Below are 20,790 nucleotides of genomic sequence, written 5' to 3' on the forward strand. Positions count from 1 at the left end.
ATTTTTGAATTGCAAAATATTAATATAATTGCTGATGCAATGGACACATTTAATAACGGATCCAGGTGACTTCTGCATTTTCAGAAAGAAGAAGTGCTTTTATTTACTGTTAACATTGTTCCTGAAGTTCAACCGGTTTTGAAACTTGCAGAGGTGTGTGTGTTTATTGCCATACGTTTCCTGGGCTTGGTGTGGGTGGGTGTAATAAGGTGACTTCTTTGTCGGGAATATCTCTGACCTGTAAACCAGAGATAAAGCCGGGTTAGTCCGTCGATTTGACAAGTTATAAAGACTCCCAGTCCCTCGCCTTCTCAGTCTGTTGTCCAGGAGCCTCCGCTGTCAGCTTCACCGTCCTCCACTTCTTCAACCATCTGGTAAGATTTATCTTGTAACGACCTGGCCTGGCTGAGAATCCCAAATGGATTTATTTTCCTGCATGTTCCGTTCCCGTGTTGTCTCATGTTCAAAAGAGATGTAATTTATAGTTATCTTTGCTGGGGGAAGAAACACAAATAATGACCACAAAACAGGCCACAGCTATTCAGCATTAGGCCCAAGATCAGTGATAACGAACCCTTTTCTTCCCACAGAGAGACCTTTTTTATCCTGATCATGGCTGTGACCAGCCAACCAGGCACGTTCCAGCCCTCTGACTTCCAGACCGGCGTGTGTGATTGCTGCGACGACTGTAAAACCTGTAAGCATTCAGCAGTATGAGGAGGGTTAGGACTACACGTTCCAGAGATGATGCTGCCACTCATGCTATGTTGAGGAATTGCATATATATTAATTTAGATTCCGGCCTGAACTGAGACTGTATAAGGAAACATGGGAACAGATACTTTGTTAAAACATGGTTTTGTTTTATTGTTCTGTGTTTGGTTATTTTAGTTTTTTTATATTCTGATGGAAACTATGTGTGTGAAATAAAGCTAAAGTAAGCAACATATTTGCTTTTTGCTCTTGCCACAGGCATCTGTGGTCTGTGTTGCTACATTTGCCTGGGCTGCTCCATCGCCGATGACATGAACGAGTGCTGCCTCTGCGGTCTGGGGATGCCCATTCGCAGCGTCTACAGGACCAGATACAACATCAGAGTAAGTGCGGCACTCCCTGTTTACGATGTAATGGAAAAAAACAACAGAACTGTTAGGTAAGGTGTGATATTACAACATACACCTGCAGAACAACAGGTGATCAATCATAATTAATACTGATGCATTAGTCATGTGTTGCCCAACCAAGGGGCCAGGCTCTTCTGAAGGCTCACCAGATAAAACTGAGGAAGTTGGACATCATTAACGGGAGAGGAAATTATCAAATCTGTTTGTTTCAACTTCTCTCTGAATTTCTCCTTTCTTCCGTTTTACTGTTTTGAACCAGAGAAGTGTACATTTTTATTACAACAGATTACAGTGAAAGGATAAAGGATAACATTTTTTTTATTTTTTTTATTATTATTTTGAGGACAGTCATCAAAACATACTCATGTGCCGTTGTGAAAACGTAGACAAGTGCTGTTCATTAAAAGATCACTTTGCATAAAATAAAGCAAATGTATAGAAAGAAGGAGATAAAAATATAGAAAAATATATGTAGTTCTCTGCAGCAGCTTTTGTTTTGCCAGTCATTCAAGTTGCTGTGTATCTAAATGTTGGCCAGCTATGTCCACTGTTCCAACACTTTGTTGTGGTCTAAGATATCTCAACAACTATTAAATTGGAGTGGAATATGAAAGACGTTTTGTAGAGACACTCATGGTCTCCAGAGGATAAATTCCCTGACTAAGCATCATCAGGTCAGAGGATTTATAATTTGGTTTGTGTGTTCTTACCAAACTCAGACAGTAAACATGATGAATATCATACCTGTAAAACATCAGAATGTTAGCGTTGTACTTGTTCCCTAAACCAGTAATAACCTTGCAACTCATTCGATTCCAAAGAACATGTGTGCGTATTCACATAGAAAAGGACATGATTTAGCCTTAGAGAACGAAGTGTATGATTGCCTAAGTTTAGATAGCTGGAGACACATGTACCAAAGGTTTGGCATCAACCAACCCCACCCAACAGATACTCCCCACCTACTTTAACTGTGTAAAACATTGATAATCACGTTAAGGCTGCACTCTCTCACCAACTCTCTGTGTTTCTAGGGTTCAATGTGTAACGACTTCATGATGTCGTGGTGTTGTCCAATGTGTGTTACCTGCCAGCTGAAGAGAGACATTGACCGCAGAAAGGAGCAAGGCATTTTCTGAATGGGTGAGCGTCTTGGAGCCAAAACACCCCCACACATGCAGTGTTTACCGCCTCATGATGAATCGCTATGTTACATTTAGTTTTATGTAGCAGTTGTTAAAATCATGACTTTCCTTTGTGCCTTCTAGATGCTGAGTAGTCGAGAATCTGCTTGGCCACCATGTTGCTGATTCAGCCCGCTCTGTGTCCGCTGCAGTTGCTGATTAAATTCTATATTGCATTTTATGCAGGTAATTTACTCTGTGTGACTTTTTAGTATGATCTATAATCCTGTGAGGTCAATGACTGTCACATTCTCCAGCGAGTTGATCATTTGTCAGCTGGCCCCTTGATGGTGGAAAAGAAGCTTCACAATCTACAGTTACAATAAAGTCTGAATATCTATGTTGTCCTTAGCAGTCGACTGTATGAGAATGTTGCTGTTGACTTCAGTTGTGCAGCATTACCATGAGGTTGACTGCAGACTTGAACCTAGAATGCACAGACTTTTTTGCAACTTAGGGAGGGAAAACGTTGTTCCTTGTTTTGGTTCCTGTATTGTCCAATGCTCCGTGAATAAATCCTGGTTTTCAGTTTTGGTTCTCTTTTTTCACATGGAAAACTTTTTTTAACCAACCACACTTTCAGAGTGGATGTAGAATAACGGACTCAATTGAGTCGCTCATTTCCTCAAACCAATGATTATAACCCAAAGATATTCACATTACAAAGACTGAAAACAGCTGATACCTTTGTCACAGCTCTGCTCTAGCTAAGCCAATGTCAGTCTGTTATTTCAACAAAGCATGTGCCGATATGTCTGATCTCCAGAGGATGAATCCCACTGCTTTGGATGATCCCTGTGTTTCATCCAGCGCCACCAACAGGTCAAAATGTTCCCTAACACAGTGAAATATGTCGAACATACCTGCTCAATTGGCACAAGACATTTATGGTTCAAAGACAACAATGTCTTAACAGCAAACACACATGACATTGATAAGGGCTGCATGCCATTTAGTTGTGCTCATGCCAAGACTCTGGTTCATATGGTCCATCTACAGAGCTTGGTGTCGCTCTGTCCATCCATGTAGCAGTAACTGATACATTCTTAGTTTTGGTGTCTGGAACTTCATAATAATGAAATTATGATTGTTATTATTTAAAGCTGCCACAATATATTCTCAATGTGTGCAGATTTAAGTCAGAACATCTAATTCAAATATCACAAATCAAGTTTGAACTTGATGTAGAAAAAGGAACTTCCATGAAATAGTCCTCCAAAGGTTCTGTCGTCACACGGCTTAACCAAATCTGTTCTGCTTCTGTGAATGTTTACAAATGTAGTTAGGTATATTTCAAACATCAAAATAACTACAAATGGGTAAAAATTATGGGTTTTGATATACTATTATACAGAAAGCTGCGGCCCATTAGGTGCAACACTAAAGAGCTTTTAAAAAAAATGAATTTAACAGAAAAGTTGTGTATGAAACATAACAAGCCGACTCACACTTTTCAACGTGTATAATTTCGACCTTGATGGTAAAACCCGTTTGTGGATTCTGATGGAATCACTAATCCCAATAGGTGTGCCTGAAAGTGTGTCCAAAAGACAAACTCACAAATTGCATTTCATGAACTTGAGGTGTGGGTGTTGAATTAAAAATGTTCTGGCATTTCAAGTAATTGGTACTGATGTAGAAAATGTGAACACACAGTCAGCAACCGGACCTGATTTGTTTTTATCAAAGTTGTTTCACTTCTCATCCAAGAGTCTTCTTCTGTTCTAAAGAACTTAAATGACACGACTGAACCATTTCTCTCAGCTTTCAATTTATTCTTTGTGCTGTAATTTCATGAGGGTGGACCGAGAAGAGTCCAGGAGTACAGATGAACATTGCTGTTTCATTATATTAAGTTAAAAAAAAACAATGTTTTCAACACAAAAGCTTAAACAAACAGACTGTTTGTATATTTTCACATCTTTTTGACTCTAGGACATGAAAAGTATTTAATGAATCATATCCAAAGTCAAAGACAAATGTTATATAATACCTCTCCTGTGAATACAACAATTGCAATTACAGATCTGAAGTATTGAGAAACATTGAACTATAATCCCAGTGGGCAAAGTTAATAAAACAGTGCTCTCTGAAAAGTTTGCAAAAAGAGAAAACCAGAGGGTTCTGTGTTGGTGGTGACGTCAAGTGGTGACGTTGTTGAGCAGGCAGATGGAACTTTGGAGCAGGCTGAGGGAGGGATTATCTTTTCTTTTTTAGGGCAGGATGGGAATGTTTACTGGGTCATCTGGTTTTCCAAAGCCTGTGCAGCCCACTCTGGAGCAACTGAACGGATCTTTTCTAAGAGGTTGTTGACTTGGAAACACAGAGACTGGATCTGTTTGTCCCAGGTAGGAAGAGGTTCACGGGCTGAAAAAAAAGAAGGCAAAATTAGGGAATCTTACATATTTCCAATTCATGTTTCACACTTGAGGAACAGATTAACATGTGAATGACTGCTTTAGCTGACCTATCACCACACTGCTCTTGTTGATGAACTGGGAATGAGTTTTATGTTGTTAAATAACTCTTGTGTTTGAAAAGGCTGCTCCCTACTGGCCACAGATACACACATCTAGTTGGTTTATTGACTCAAATAACCACAATATAAAACAAGATTTTTACAAAATCAAATGAAAACATAAAAATGATTATTGTATTGTCATAAACACGTGTTAAATACTAAATGTGTTTGAATTTATTGCATTGTAACATGAATTAAAAAATTTTAAAATCCCTATGAAATGTAAAAACACAGCAGCTGTCAGTACTCACTCTCAAAGTGTACGATGCTGTCTATCTGGTCGATGAAGCCATTCATGCGTCCTTCGGTGATCATTTGGGAAGCAATCTTCTCAGCCTAAAGGCAAAAAACGAACAATATATTCTCCACAAACATCATGGAAAACAAACAGCAACACAAGTTGTGTGTCACACAAAATTCGCTTTTATTTTGGACCCAACTTGTTCAGTTAAGATGATTTCATCTATCTTGTTTATCTGCTCATCTAATCCATGTCTCACCTTTGCTGGAGGAATCTCCAACAATGCTCCTAGCTCTTCAAAAGTGATGTTGTTGTAGAGTTTACTTGCGGACAAGAGGTTGTGTTCGATCACAGCTCGGTCCAGGATGCTGGAGCCTGAAGAAGTGAGAACACCTTAAAAAGCCATGTGATATTATACCTGTTCTTTATCTGTTTCACATACATTTTGCAATTTATCAACAAAGAAATACAAATGTGCCTCAAACATTTGAACATTCTGGGGGGAATCATGCAAACAATGGCAAAGCCTCAGTCTGGCTAATTCTGTATTCTACTGGGAGAATGGTGTGGAGCCAATATAAAGACATTGGCAAATCACTGGCCATTAAAGGGAGGCTCCGTAAACACTGGTTGCACAATAAGGTCTCCACATCAGTGTCAATTTTTCACACACATTCCTACTGATGTGGAAACTGAGAATAGTGTTTACTGGACTCTCCACTGGCATCTAATCCCTCTTTTAGTGATGTCCCACCATTATCAGAGATTTAGAAAGTTGCTTAGAGATCCAACAGTCCCAACATTTAAATTCACTAGATCCATTTTAACATGAATTTTCACATTAAGATTTTCCTTCCCTTGTGCCTCATATTGGACCAGCTAGCCCCAGTTAACTATGACAATGTAAAAGCTGAAGTATTCGTAATTCAAATTTTACGTGAGGTTTGTTTCTAAACTTAAATTGTATTAAAAGTTTAAGGGAGAAGAACAGTCTTTACTAACATTATCTTAATTTGAACGTTGGAACAAGTTGGACAGTGACATCCGGCTGGCTACAGTAAACAGGCTGCTTGTGCCAGCTCACAAGAAAGACTTGACTTTGCCATGTCGTGTTTACTCTCCCCAAATGTCCTTGCATGCTACTAATCAAGATACAATCATATAGATGTTAGATTGTGCTGTTTTCACAAAAAGTCTTCACAAAGTTCACATATTAGAATTAAATGGTATATATACAACTCACAAGCTACATACAGCTAATACATGCAACCTGTGATGGATGAGGGATTTATTTTTTAAAGTTACTAAAATAAGCATTTTGCTATTTATACATCAACAGCATTCATGCATAAAACATGACACAAAAATTATCTCCTACAAATTGCAATAAACTGGATTAATGGCTCTTCATTCACTGTTAGTGTCTACACTGTCCAGAACAACGTTACACGCCAGCAGCATCATGTGATTAGCTCAAGTGTAGTTAGCCCTAGAAATAACAAGCAACTCAGTGTGGATGTGTGACGATATTCATGGAGCGCCGCTCACCATCTCCAGTGGTGGCCTTCTGGTGAGGCATCAGCATTGCAGCAAACTCCTGGAGCTGGTTTCCACGGATGATCCGGTCCAGGTACATCTTCTCCAGGATACCATAGGCTGCCAGCTGTTGACATCGCTCGTCCTTAAAGAGAGTAGCCAACATACGGGAACGCTGCTGGCCTACAAGGAAGGAGGATGTTCAATCGTTTAAGTACGGGGAACACCCGATTTTTAAATACATGAATCTAATCACCTAAGTCTAAGTGGTACCTGCAGAGGCCAGTATAGTGCAGTTGAGAGCATGTTTCAGTGCTTCTAGACGTTCACTCTCATGTACAATTGACTTATAGGACAGCTCGTTGTATCTTTGTGCAGCTTCAATGAACTTCCTCCTGAAGTCTAGGACTCTCGCATAGCACACCTAAGAACCAAAACAGTGTGAAGAGTTGATCTTAATGACAACAGGCCTTGTTTACTGCATGTCCTCATAGAAGGTGCTTTCAATTATGGGCAGCAGCAACAACAGATACAGTTTGAAACCGCTCTGAACTGGTATTAACATCCGTCCTGAGAGATACGGTCACAAGTGGACAGCGCCATGTTCTTGTGTTCAAACCTGGCATTACAATAAGTCTTGACTGTGTCTCCTCTGAGCACTTGTGTTCGGATCTAACTTCCTCGCTCTATTGTCTACTAATATCAAATATTGCTGTTTTTACCTCTTATTAAACAGATGTGTAAGTTGCAAATGCATCTGTATGTGTGTTGGCGCGAGAGAGAGACAGCTAGAGAGCCGAGTCAGGAGAGGCTAAGTGTATCAGTGAGATTCCTCTATGAAGAAAGACCAATTTCAGAAGCATATCAATCATTATGTGGTTTTCAGTGTAGATATTGTGGCGTTGACCACAAACATACCAACTTAAGGGCACTGAGAAGAATCTGAAGAGCCATTGAGGATGTATTTGGGGGCTTTCAGACCTTTACTTAGCGCTGTCCACTTCACTCAGGACAGATGTGAATACCGGGTCTGAATTCACTGAAGGGATTGTGTACCTTATAGTGTATCTGCAGCTGTTCATTAGAGGACTCATTCTGAAGTAATGAGGCTCTGTTGATGTAGGCCTCAGCCTGCACTGGATCGTCATCTTCCAAGTAGAGACGGGCAATTTTCAAGTACGTATCCAGCTTATAGTCAACATTGTATTGCCTAAGGAGAGCGACAAAGAAGTTTGTTAAAGGCATGGGATCGTAAAACACATTCAATTCCAAGAAATAAATCTGCCGCTATCTTACTTACTTCTGTCCTGTTTCCAGGGGAATACCAACTAAAACCTGGGCGGCGTTCCTCCAGTCTCCTTCCTTTTCATAAATGGTTGCTAAGTGCTGTCTGATTGAAGCTACCTGAGGACATGTAGGAACATAATTTAATGATACATTTGAATAACTTCCACTACTGCCTAACCAACTGAATGATTGATGGCAAATTATCATCGGACTGTGAAAGAGAGATAGAGGTATTCACCTGCTCCTCGAAGGAGATGACCCTCGGCTGAATCTTTTCCAAAGTAAAGTGATACACTGCTTTAGCCGTGGCATCTGGCAGGTTGGGCAGATGTGTGCAGAAATCTGTGAGCAGTTGTCTGGAGATGACCAGACTGACATTTTCATTGACCACTGTAATCGAAAAGGTACAGACTTTACTGTGAGAAATCCTGTTTATGTACAAATTTACTATCCATGCTGAGGAAAGCTTGATTAAATTAAATAACAAAAAGGCCCAGCATACTTGCTTCAACAAAACCCTTCAAGGATTCCAGCTGATCTGCATCTGTAAAGTTAATGGCTCTCTCCAATATTTGTCGATATCTACAAAAGATTTTACAGGTTAGAAACAACTTTTTGACGAAAACACTTCTAAACTACTAAAAACACGTTTATTACATCAAACATCACAAACTAAATACCACAATGACAACTTAAAGTTAAAGAGATATGCTGACTGGCTCTAAGTCAGACTCCCTCATGTATGTGGTTGCTGTTTAGCCTCGGCTGTGTAGCTACAGACCAGTAGCTTATAGATGCTAATGTAATGAAATGTAACAGAGATGTGAACGGCAGAATGTGTGTCATAGGAGTTTAACGGACACTTTGCGCAACAACGTTGTTTAACGCACATTCACGGTTTGAGTCAGTAAATCCACCGTTCGCCTGTCTGTAAGGCTAATGCAGCTAAATAGCGATAGCCTAGCTCAGTGTACCAAAGCTATCTCGCTGCTACACACTGCGTCGTTACTCTCTGTTTTTTAAAACAGGCGTGTGGTGGGTACACGCCGCTCTGTAACCGGTGCTACGTACTTGGCAGCGAGGTCTTTGTGGGATCCGGTTGAATTCATCAGCTGTGCAAGCTCCTGCCTCACTTCGGTCGCCATTGTCGCCTGCGAAGTGTCAACAAGCGGCGGCTTCCTCCGCCAAGAGGGAAGCAAGTCTGGGCACAGCGCTTGGATCGGTCCTCCGGCCGCTGGAGGGCGCCTGAAGCAACCACCCAGGAGGGGGAACGGTTAGTTAACCTTCAACCCCCTCAAAATGAACGACAACACTTAATAAGAAATACAGAAAAAATAATACTTAGGGACAAATAAAGTGCAGTGATTAGTAAACAAGTTGGTCAATAAATCAGTCAATATCAAGTACGTAAACGTTAATGTAGAGACTAATGTGGGGATTGGTTCTCCCACTAAACCAATCAATCAGCCAACTAGTGATAATAATAATACTAATAATAATCAACTATTCAATAATTGATTAAACAGTCCTCAGAGTAATGGAAACAGATGGTTGGTGGGTTACAGTTCTGTTACAATGGAATAATACTACTTTTGTTAAATACTTGTGACATGAAGAGAAAATAGCACCAGTTTGATTAAGCACCAGTTTACAAGACAGAGAATAACAGAAACTGAAAAATTCGGTATTGAAACTAGATTTCCCTGTCCAAGACGAGAACCATTACAAAGGAGATCAAAGTTGATTCGCTAATTCAGCTGGCTAGTTTAAGTTTGCTATACATTTTGATGTTGTTGCTGATGTTGTTGTTGCACCCTGATTCTAATTCAGCTTACTTGACATGAAGTATGGGCACAGGGCACTAGGTCTTCCAACAAGATATTCATAGCTGTTTCTATAGCATCAGCCTACCAAAATAGCAGCAACACCTGTCAACGTAGCATTCAATTTGAGTTCCACAGCAACACAAGCTATGGCTGCATTTATCGCTCGACACAGTTGACTCTACAAAAATGATGTTTGACTTCTTATGAGATCCCTAGCCGCTGTGTTTTGTTCAAGTTGGATCTTGTAGGTTGACTTCTGGGGGGCTCATAGAGACTTGCAATTATCCGGATAGCTTGAGACGAAGGCATGAATGGGAATCTGTGCATTACTGAATGAAAGTATTGATCTGACTTTGGCAATAATTCTGATTTCACTGTTTGGTGATCTCGCTAAAATGTCCATGGTAAGAAAGATCACTGGCCTCAGCACAGATCAAACAGATGTGCTGAATAAAAGGCCACTAGTTTGTAATAATAATAAAATAAACATACTGTGTGGTATCAAAACAATCAGAATTAAGATTTACATTTTGGTAAAGTTTTTTTAATTTGTGTACATTTTAAAGTTGTCTGCGCCTTTAAATATTACGTCCCGGTGACGTCAGGCTCGGAGGGCGTGGCCGGCCTGTGAAATGTCAGGGAGGAATGGCGCTCGGCGCGGTATTTTGAACAATCGCCCTTTCCTTTCCTCGCTTTATCTGGATCCGTCGCTCAGCGTCAAAATCTTGGGTAAGATCGACCACCTGCTGCCCCGCCGTGGAGCCCACCCCAGCGGGTCCAGTGGAAAGCCGCACACTTGAGAACGTGTTTAAATGTTGAGGTATAATGTTGTAGCTAGCTAGCTCGGGTTAGCAAGCTCAGCAAGCTCAGCAAGTTTGCTAGTACAGTTGTCCTGCCCGCTGGGCTGCTGGCTTTCTGAGGTTCATGATGAGGATCCTGGAGAAGATACGGGCAGACAACAGCACAGGGGCCGGGCTATAACCTGCAAGCGATCGCTCCTGATATTATTGAGCAGAGACAAAGTTTGGTTCAAACTAACATGTAACTGACCAACATTAAGTGTCCGCTCACTGCAAAGTAAAAGCTAAGTTAGCTGTCCCTTGACTGTTGTTTTGATGGCACTGTATCCCTCTGCGCGCGCGTGCAGGTGCTGTCAGAAATGATAACAGCACCAGGTTGGCTCCTAGTTTCTTGCTCCAAACTTGTTTTTTTTAGGTCTGTTGGGTTTTGATCTAAAAACAGCTCTTGTGTCTCACCTGGGTTAAGGATCAAGACCCTCTTTGCGTTTACTAGCGTGCCAGTGGCAATTATACCTGGTTAGTAACACGCTCACTTAAACCACAGCTCCCATACAGCGGTTATCCGTGTCCTTAGGTGAATGTAAAGGTGCAGTAGGTAGTTCAGTCCGTGTGGATACCTGAAGAAGTGACATGGAGGGGAAGGGGGGGAGGGATCATTGAGAGCAAGCATTGTTTACGTTGTCAGAGTTATTTCCTTGCTAATAGCTTCCTGCTAGCAGCGGCTGCTCCCTCCAGCTCCACTGTAACCGCACTGCTGGGTCTGCGGGTGAGTGTCTTTGTCCAATGCGAGTGATGTGAAACTACGGTACCCCATCCTCCACAGCTCAGTGTTAGCCGGGGAGCTAACTGGGCTGATGACGAGGTAAAAATGGCGGATCTTTCGAAATCCAACCCCGGCCTGAAATAGTAACGCAGCCAACAGACAGCTTGTCGTATTTTCCCCAGTCTTTGACCTAACTGGGACCAGTCGTGGGGGCTGTTTTCACGTGGATGAGAGGAGCACCGGTTCTGTCGGTGGCTTTCACATGGGGACGTGGAAACAATAGGATCAGTCCACGGAGTGTGTGTGTGTGGGGAGGGTTCATATGTGTTTTTCATAGGATTAATGTTGAGCAGAGAGCAGCAGGACAAAGATCCGCCTGCGATGATCGGTGCGGCCTAGCTCACCCACCATCAGCTGTCAGCTTCTGTCAAATTCACAAGATCTCAGACGTGACTCTCGTGATTGCTGAAAACTTATTCACAGGTATTTGTTTTGTTGCTGTGAATAAGCCTAACTCGCTCACTTCAGCTGCCCGGCATATTTGTTTATTTCCTGGCACAGCGTTCTGCCAGGAGACTCGATTCGCGTGTGTCCTTATCTATTAATCGTCTACTACAGCAAGGAATCTAAAGTGATCTAAAAACACAGTGCATCCTGTGTGAGAGAGATAGCCCCCCTTTTTCTTGGTCTCTGAGGTTTCTAGCTTCTTTTTTAGTTATTACTGTACATCCTAATGTAATCCAATGCAGCTGTACTGCCATAGGGTCTATTTCGTATGATGCCCATAATGTGCAGGCTTTTTGATCACTATAGAGACATTAATAAAATAATAAATCGGCCCATAATAGCTGATTGGAGATATATTGGTATTGACGTAAATAAGTCAGCTGATAAATGACAAGAAATTACATTTTTTTGAAAGGTCCTCTTTTCATTCACTTTTTTCCCCTCACAATGTCATCATGTAGCGGATGTCACCGTTTGCAGTGGACAACTACACTAACTACAGATTGGGTACAAAAGAATAGTATCTTTATTATTCATGTGTAAAGAAGATTTTTTCAGTTGGGCTGTAGAGGTTTTCTAATACACATACAAACAAGAAGTTAAAACACACCTCAATGTACAATTAAACTCCCCCTAAAAGTATAATTTCAGTTATATACATATACTTTAATTTACACATTTCCAACAATGTCAACAAAACCTGATCATCAGAGACTTTTTATAGTTTGGACATACAGCAGAGCTATTACAGATCCATAAGGGTGAACCTAATAAACTGGTCATATGTCTATAATGGGCCATGATATGCGGCAACAGCCAATAACATGTTTAATATATTTATTTCTTAATATGTGCTCACCAAAAATGTGCATAGTTGTACTTTTTTTTTTTACATTTTCCAGTGATTATGAAAAATAATTGTGGTACTCTTCTTGTCAGTATCAACAGAGAGCTGACACTTGGATGCCAGGATGGATGTGGTGTCACCAGAGCTCAACAGCCTCCTGCCTGATGAGATCATGGATACTGAGGCCATAGAGGACGTCCCTCACACACAACTTGAAGCCACCGCCATGGTGAAGTCAGGGGCCAGTGACGACACACCGGTCCCCATGGAAACGGATACACCCATGGCTTCTGAGAGCTTGGGCCTGTGTTCAGGTGCCACCTCAACAGAACACACTCGGGCTCTGACCACGACCACAGACTCTGCACTCAGCATCATCTCGGGAAGCCAAATTCCGATCTCAATTTCCAGTTCATCGTCGCCCCTGCTTACCCTCAAATCAGCCCTGTGTACATCCACCACCAAAACTACAGACTGTGTGACTGTGACTGCGACTGACTGTAGCGTCTCCACGGGTGGGTTAACGAGGCTCACAGCGCCGTTCACTATCTCTCCCGCGAACCACCAGATCATTCTCAACAAGGTGGCCTCGTCTCAGGCCACTGAGGCAGCGAAGACTGCTGGCCCGTCGCCCCAAGTCATCAAGCAGGATGGACAAAAACTCTTGGTTACATCAATAGGAAAGTCGGGGCAACCTATATTGCTGCAGTTACCCCACACGGGCAGCAAGCCTGGTTTTTTACAGACTTCAGGAGACACCAAGTCTCACGCCCCTCAGTTTAAAGTTGTGACCATCGGTGGGAGAACAGAGCTGAAGCCGATGCTGGGCGGTCCTGGCAACCAGTTGACCACATTACAGGCTCAGCAGCTGAAGGCTGTACAGGTAACACTGATTCTTTTATTATAGGTGCAATAATTAAATGTTTGTATGCTAATATTTTATTAAGTAATACACTTGTGGTGTTAGGTGACTTTTAATTGTAGAAGTGCATGTGAGTGAGAATGGTCGTTTGTTTTTGTGTTTCTGTGATTCGCTGGGGACCTGTCCAGGGTGTAACTCCCCCCAACCCCCTGACTCGCCAAATGTCAGCTGGATTGACACCACTAGAGTTTTAAACATGATTACTATTATGTGGACCAAAGACGAGTCAATAATCTTTGTAGACTGGATCTGATGCATTATTCTAAGTTTACCTCACCTTGGTTATTTTTTCTAATCTGTGTATTCAAAGACACAACCTGTCAATTTAAGACTTTGTATTTTGAAGGTTTTCTGCCCATCTTTTGTGGTTGTATGGCACGACCTCACAAGTAAAGAGTTTGCACAAGATGCAGAGCAATTGACGAATAAAGAAAAAAAAACTTTGGGGGGGGTTTGAATTAACACTTGCACAAAGCTGAAGAAAAGCTGAGTGAAAACATTGGAATAATGAAAGCTGGAGGATTTGAAATATGTCAATATCAAATCAATCTTCATAGACCATCCATGCTGTTTGATCCCAAGCTAAAATCATTTGAATTTATTTTTCCCAATTGCCTAAATGAATAATGGACTAATAGTTGCCTGTTCAGATACTATTCGATATCTTGTAGTTCAAACTCCCAAATCACTTTCAGTATTTGTTATAAGCCAGCACCAGGAGCTTTTTTAGTGGTGAATTAAAACACACATTTCAAAGTCCGATGTCAGGCTAAAAGAATGGAGTCACAAATGAATTCTGACTGTCTCCACAGATTGCGAAGAAAACACCAACATCATCCGCGGCACCAATCAAGTACATCATCACGAAAACTGTCAATAGCAAAGGCATCAGTCCTCAGACATCAGTTCCTTCTGTTATTACTGGTAAGTCTATTTAAAAAATCGGGTTCTATAACTGTACACTCCTGACTTTTTATTTGTTGTAGTCTGTTATAAAGATCACTCGGTCTCACTTTTTAAACCCTTAAATAAGTGCTGACATTAATCTGTCAGATTAATGTTACTGAACTATCTTCTCTTGAATCGTTCATTACGTTGTCACAGGACGGGTCCTGACACAGAACTCCTCAGGGATGCCTTCGAGGACAATAACTCTCACTGAAACCCACAACACTAGTATACAGAGCCTCCCTGGCAAGAAGATTGCTATTTCACCCCTGAAGACTCCCAGCAAGGTAAATTCTGCTTGTTCCTTTTTTATTTTGTATTAAGTAGCTACAGTTTTATTGAAAATGTCCAGTAACAGGGGCCTCAAAGTAAAAAATACCACACTGACGATGATGACAGTATTTTTTACTTAATTCAAGCAGTAAGAGGACGAGTGTGATTAATAACCTAAACCTACACTACTGCATGAAACACTGTCTGTGGCCATGTCAGTGGACCTGACACGCCTACATGAAATACAGCCGTCATTTATGTTTCTGTGTACACATGTTTCCCCAGATAAAGATAGCCACTGTAGGATAGGTAGATGGATCACACATTCATCATTGATTGTTAGAGACTTGTATTGTCAGTAAACTCAAGCGGGCTAGTTGACAGTGTTTGTGTGAGAAAAACAGGTATATGTTGTATCTTGTTAGTATTTGATGAGGTGAATAGTTCACACTCCTCGTCTCTCACCAGGTGACTGTTGTATCTGTGGCCTCACCAACCTCCAACTCCACTCAGAAGTCAGTAACGCTGCCTGTCAACGTAGCACTCGGCCAGCAGATCCTCACCGTCCAACAGTCCACGTCTTCCTCTCCAGTCAAGATGGCCACTAACCAAGGCACAGTACAGGTAAGAGCATGTATTGTGTTCAGGAGTTAGGGAACATGGGGTCAGGACCTGATGAGTTGCTCCAACAATGAAGCACATGTTAACAGTTTTACAGTTTCTGCTGCTGCTATGTTGCTAAGGCCACAGTCACATCTGATAGGTGAAAAGAGACCGCACACAAGAAACACTGTAAATGTCCTTATGATGTATGTTGATTGTCCTATTGCCATTCGTACTTCAACGTCTCTATTTTCATATTCAGAATCTTAAAACAATGCAGTCTATGACTGTTGGAGGAGTCGGTGGCTCCCAGTTCAAGACCATCATCCCGCTGGCCACCCAGTCAAACGTTCAGCAGATCCAGGTGCCAGGGAGCAGGTTTCACTACGTCCGCCTCGTCACAGCGACCACGGCAAGCAGCACAGGACAGGCCACTGGTCCCAGCACCAGCTCTATACAGACAGGTGACTTATGAACAGACCTTTTCACAGTCAAGAAACCCAGGGGACATTTAATGTTGTTTAGAGTAAGACGCGTGTGGAAACTCATGAGGATTTTTACATTCCTCAGCTAAACCTATGGTGGTCAGTACAGGAGCAGTGAGGATGTCGGTCCCTATGATCGCACCACAGACCATGAAACAGGTACCTTTGGCTTTTTGCACAAGTATGTTTATGTCCACAATTTGTGTGAAATCTCCCCTGAGCTTGATTCATGGACTTCACTCCCTGTAGGTGGCACCTAAGCCCTTGACATCGGCAGCACAAGTAGTAACCACTCAGACCCAGCAACGCCTGATCATGCCTGCAACTCCACTCCCCCAGATCCAGCCCAACTTCACCAACCTCCCTCCAGGCACCGTCCTAGCACCAGCCCCCGGGGGCGGGAATATGGGCTATGCGGTGGTGCCAGCACAATACGTTACACAGGTTGGTCGGGATATTGGCTTGTCGTGTTATTGGTGTATAATAAGCACTTCTCTTCGATAGGCATGTGTTGAGCTTTCTCTGTTGTTTTTTTCTGGCCTCCTGTAGCTCCAGCAGTCCCCCTTTGTGACCCTTGCCAGCAGCTCTGGTTTCCCTGCGGCCACTGGTATCCAGACTCAGGCCAGACTGCCACTTAATGGGTAAGAAGGGACATACATTTTTTTTATTGTGTGGAGGAAAAAACTATATAATTGACCATCAGTTTAAACAGGTGTTCCCCAGATTAGAAAATAGAACCTAAATTTGACATAATCTTCATCAAGCAATTAACTAAAATAGCCATGAAAAGCATCAGAGGTGCGACTGTGGCAGCCCGTCATATTCCAATTTTTTCCGCCAAAGTGTCATAATGAACCAAATCATATTTTACACTTTTCATAATAATAAGAAAAACACACACTGACAATGAAGTAACGCGTCAACCACAAAGTTAATATTTTGTAGTATTTTAAAACTATGACTGAGATGATATCTTTTCCAATCGACTAATTTAATGTGTTGTGATTCGATTCTAATCCCAGCCATATTTCTCATTGGCCCACAGCTTGTCGACAGCAGAAGCGACCTCAAGACCAAGGAAACCATGCAACTGCACCAAGTCACAGTGTCTCAAACTGTAAGTGCAACATATCAATGTATATGTTGGAGAAACAGTTGGATAATCAGAAAGATAAAAATTCCAAAATGGGCCTGTTCTTGGATGTATATTTTTTTCTTTCTTTCATAATATTATCCTGAATGAGTTTATAAATGATCTAGTTTATTTATTTTAAACTTTTTTCTTACATCTCATGAATCAAAAGAACATTTTTTAATCCTAACAAGTCCTCAATAGATTAATCAATAATGCAAGTAATCATTAGTTTCACCCATGTTCCTAATTCATGTTCCTATCGGCGGCTGACTCAGTCTTTTTTCAGTTACTTTGATTAATTAGAGCTCTGTTTTTCTTTCTCCAGATACTGCGACTGCTTTGCAAATGGAGAGTTCTGCAATAACTGTAACTGCAACAACTGCTTCAACAACCTGGAGCATGAAACGGAACGTCTTAAAGCTATAAAGGTATGGACCAAGTTCACAGAATTAGTTGTTTGATTGAAGTTTCTCCACGACAGACAGATTAACTAATAATTGATTGTGATTATTTGCTTTCACAGACGTGTCTGGACCGGAATCCAGAGGCCTTCAAACCTAAAATTGGTAAAGGCAAAGAGGGAGAGTCAGACCGTCGGCACAGCAAAGGCTGCAACTGCAAGCGCTCAGGCTGCCTGAAGAACTACTGCGAGTGCTACGAGGTGAGTTTTCTCTGTCCCTGCATTGATTCAAAGGATCTGATAACTTTATTTAATTGTTCCTATTATTGACAACATAGCCCATTATTTACATTTGGGTATTTCCTTTGTTTCATCTATTCAGGCGAAGATCATGTGCTCGTCCATCTGTAAATGCATCGGCTGTAAGAACTTTGAGGAGAGCCCGGAGAGGAAGACTCTGATGCATTTGGCCGATGCAGCAGAAGTGAGAGTTCTGCAGCAGACTGCAGCCAGGACCAAGCTGTCGTCACAGATCTCCGACCTGCTCATGAGGTCCACACCTGTCATTTCAAGTGAAAGCGGAAGGTATTGTTACCCTTTTACCCTTAAACAACAACTACGAATTACAGGAGCTCTCTGAAGAAAAGTATATTCCGATATTGTTGAAATGTATAAAGCTGTCGTGATGATGATGATGATGATGATGGTCGACCTTGGTCTGAAAAGGCCTCATATTGATTATGACATTAACAAGAGGTACTAATAGAATATTAATTTTAACATGTAACATTTACATGTTACAGAGCCTAGTCTGATTATGACTTCAAGCAGTTGGTAACTGCAGTACATGTTGATGAATGCAGTTGTAGGATGTTATAATGCATTTAAGATGTATACATGTCTTCCTGATGTTATAAGGTCAGAATACTCTGTACCTTCTTTTGATTATTGCTTATCCCGAATATACATATACATATATAAGGTAATCAGAAAATGCTGTTTGCACGGCAACATCTTGGGTCAGTCGTGTTAATGTCTGATTATTGCTGTTCAAGAGGTGGATGAGGAAGGACCTCTGTTCACGGCTAGGCGAATGATTCATGAAAGTGAGTCGGGTGCAAAGCTGGAGCTGAGTCAGAGTTGTCACTTCAGGCCAAGGATTAAGTCAGGGGATGGATCAGGTGGAAATTGGTATTTACATTGTTCTTATGGTTCATGTTTTTCTTATCTATTGATAAGAAAAAACTCACTTCTAATGTCCACCCCTCACAGAGTGTTTCTTCTTCTATGGCCCACACTGACTCCGTTTAATAAAAACTTTACTCAAACGAGTCACCACCTCTGCTACAAGTGAATAATTGCTGATGACCTGAGGGATGATGTATTGTCTTTTCAAGGCCTTGTTTTTGTTTCTCCATAGACTGCCATACACGTTTGTAACAAAGGAGGTGCTTGAAGCGACATGCGAGTGTCTGATGGAACAGGCCAAAAAGGCAGAACAGACTCATCAGCCTCAGGCTGAAGCAGAGAGGGTGATCCTGGAGGAGTTTGGACACTGCCTCATGAGGATAATTAGCTCCGCTGGGAAGGCAAAAGCAGACTGCGCCTCTATCAACTGCTAGGCAGAGCCCTCCCAAGGCCCTCCACCCTCTAACCTGCCATGGCTAAGGAGCTAAGAGGCACAGATTACTCTGCATTCTGTCTCGGACCCCTGGAGTTTCTTTCCTGCAGGACAACAGGTTGTCTCCCTCATCAGGAGGCAGAACAAAGTAAAAGGATTCCCCTGCCTGGGCCGAGCTAAAGCCAGCTGGAATAATAAACATGGAACAGTTGTTTGCGCTGTTCACCCTCTAACTGAAGGACAAATGGACGCCGCATATGGTGGATCTGCCTTCGAAACTGTTAATCACACCCATTCCACTGGCTGTGATGGATAGAAATGACTGAGAGAAGAAGTGCTGAACAGGATTTTAAACATCTCCTCACTTTATTTTCCCTACAGGGCCCTGTCAAATCTGTGTTCTCCACACTTTCGTTGATCCATTTTATTCTATTTTTACTTTCTGTCTTTCTCATGTTGAAGTTTTTGAAAAGAATGCCTGTACTTTTTATGTAATCCATACATTTTTGCTTACAGTAGCCAAGCAGAACATGTATCTTTTGATATTTATTTTGACAAATATTTGTGAGCGCTAATATTGTGTGGCTTATAGTGCTGCAAACTGTTAATTATTCACTGCGGCTAGGCTAAATTGTTTTAATGAAAATGATTAGAAGAGGTTTTAATCATAAATCCAGTTGTAATATGAATGCACACATAATGCATTTTGCTCTCTCACACACACACACAGCGCTGCTCAGAGTAGTTGGCTAGACTGGCAGAGGTACATATTTTTATCTGGTGCTGCTTCCTGTTTTAATGCTTACTGTACATTAAAAACACCATCAATTAGAAAATAATTGAGACTTGTTAAGTTTTGTCCCTGAAATCTAAAATTACCTCATCCGTCCAAAGCTGCTCTGATGGGGCACAGACACATTTCCGAGCAGGAAAACCACAGCATTAAACATGGCTGCTTCTCATTTACATTTTTTCCTTTCCAAAGTCCTGGTGTTGTTTGCCGGCTCACTTTAGGTGCCTGAAAGCTCTGTCACAACTGATGAATAAGGCTGTATCTTATTGTCACTCATTATTAATTACCCTGCTGATTTTTCTTTTTCCTCAATTAATTATTTTGTCTAGAAAAATGTAAAAGAGAAAAAATGGGAATGAATGCCCAAGGTTCTTCAACTGCCTTTTTTGTTTGTCCTTTTTTTTTTTACAAATCAAACTTTGATGACAGTGATGTTTTTTTCACAGGTTACTGACAATGAAACTTAATCAAGCCAGTCATACAGTCATTATGAAGCCAATTAGCTTAATTTTGAAGTGTTAAATTATAGATAAGTCTGGTTTTATTAAAAATGTTTATCCAAAAGTCTCACTTGTTCTTACGAGGTATATCAGTATTTAGTGGTATAGAAAATACTAAAGTATGCATAGCTTTATGTCTTAAGCGTTTCTCTATAACTTGAAACATCCAAAACTAAAAGAAAGAGAACTAAACAAAGTTTGAAAGGCAGCAACATTTAGTTTTCTGAAACTAAATCATCTATTTTGTTAATCAATTCATTGTAACTTAAGTTGTTTTAATGTTAAATAAAAGGGTTCATCATCCCAGCGAATTTATACACTTTTCAGTCCACTTTGCACAGATGATAATATAAATCGAGAAAGCACACGGCAGATTAATTGATACTAGAATTAATATTTAGCTGCAACGATTAATTGATACTTGAATGAAGATGTAGCTGCAGCATACTTACCTGTTTAGTTTTTCTGAAGTGT

The 20,790-nt window shown here is 41.2% G+C and overlaps 3 protein-coding genes across 4 annotated transcripts; 2 read left to right on the forward strand and 1 right to left on the reverse strand.

Annotated features, from left to right (window-relative positions):
- The first annotated feature begins 208 nt into the window (after window positions 1–208).
- On the forward strand, window positions 209–2,836 carry plac8.2 (placenta associated 8, tandem duplicate 2). The gene is made up of 5 exons (XM_062412301.1): window positions 209–374; window positions 591–697; window positions 973–1,097; window positions 2,159–2,267; window positions 2,393–2,836. Exons 2-4 carry the CDS (start codon window positions 613–615, stop codon window positions 2,261–2,263), a joined length of 315 nt encoding a protein of 104 aa, XP_062268285.1. The 5' UTR covers window positions 209–374; window positions 591–612; the 3' UTR covers window positions 2,264–2,267; window positions 2,393–2,836.
- Window positions 2,837–4,059: 1,223 nt separating this feature from the next.
- Window positions 4,060–9,126, reverse strand: cops4 (COP9 constitutive photomorphogenic homolog subunit 4 (Arabidopsis)). 2 transcript variants are annotated; one of them, XM_062413029.1, is made up of 10 exons: window positions 8,965–9,126; window positions 8,396–8,475; window positions 8,132–8,283; window positions 7,907–8,010; window positions 7,663–7,816; window positions 6,880–7,030; window positions 6,619–6,789; window positions 5,330–5,445; window positions 5,081–5,165; window positions 4,060–4,675 (listed from the first exon to the last, which is right to left on the reverse strand). In XM_062413029.1, the coding sequence occupies exons 1-10, from the start codon at window positions 9,036–9,038 to the stop codon at window positions 4,542–4,544; spliced, it is 1,221 nt and encodes a 406-aa protein (XP_062269013.1). In that variant the 5' UTR covers window positions 9,039–9,126; the 3' UTR covers window positions 4,060–4,541. The 2 variants fall into 2 exon arrangements, with proteins under 2 accessions (XP_062269013.1, XP_062269012.1); XM_062413028.1 differs by having other exon boundaries at window positions 5,330–5,463.
- Window positions 9,127–10,339: 1,213 nt separating this feature from the next.
- On the forward strand, window positions 10,340–20,619 carry lin54 (lin-54 DREAM MuvB core complex component). The gene is made up of 14 exons (XM_062413305.1): window positions 10,340–10,448; window positions 12,729–13,519; window positions 14,371–14,482; window positions 14,663–14,793; window positions 15,248–15,403; window positions 15,645–15,846; window positions 15,953–16,026; window positions 16,117–16,311; window positions 16,417–16,508; window positions 16,913–16,984; window positions 17,328–17,430; window positions 17,526–17,663; window positions 17,785–17,987; window positions 18,823–20,619. The coding sequence occupies exons 2-14, from the start codon at window positions 12,761–12,763 to the stop codon at window positions 19,022–19,024; spliced, it is 2,439 nt and encodes an 812-aa protein (XP_062269289.1). The 5' UTR covers window positions 10,340–10,448; window positions 12,729–12,760; the 3' UTR covers window positions 19,025–20,619.
- Window positions 20,620–20,790: the final 171 nt, after the last annotated feature.

This window comes from Platichthys flesus, chromosome 19 (genome assembly GCF_949316205.1).
Source record: "Platichthys flesus chromosome 19, fPlaFle2.1, whole genome shotgun sequence".
In the NCBI taxonomy this organism is placed as follows: Eukaryota; Metazoa; Chordata; class Actinopteri; order Pleuronectiformes; family Pleuronectidae; genus Platichthys; species Platichthys flesus.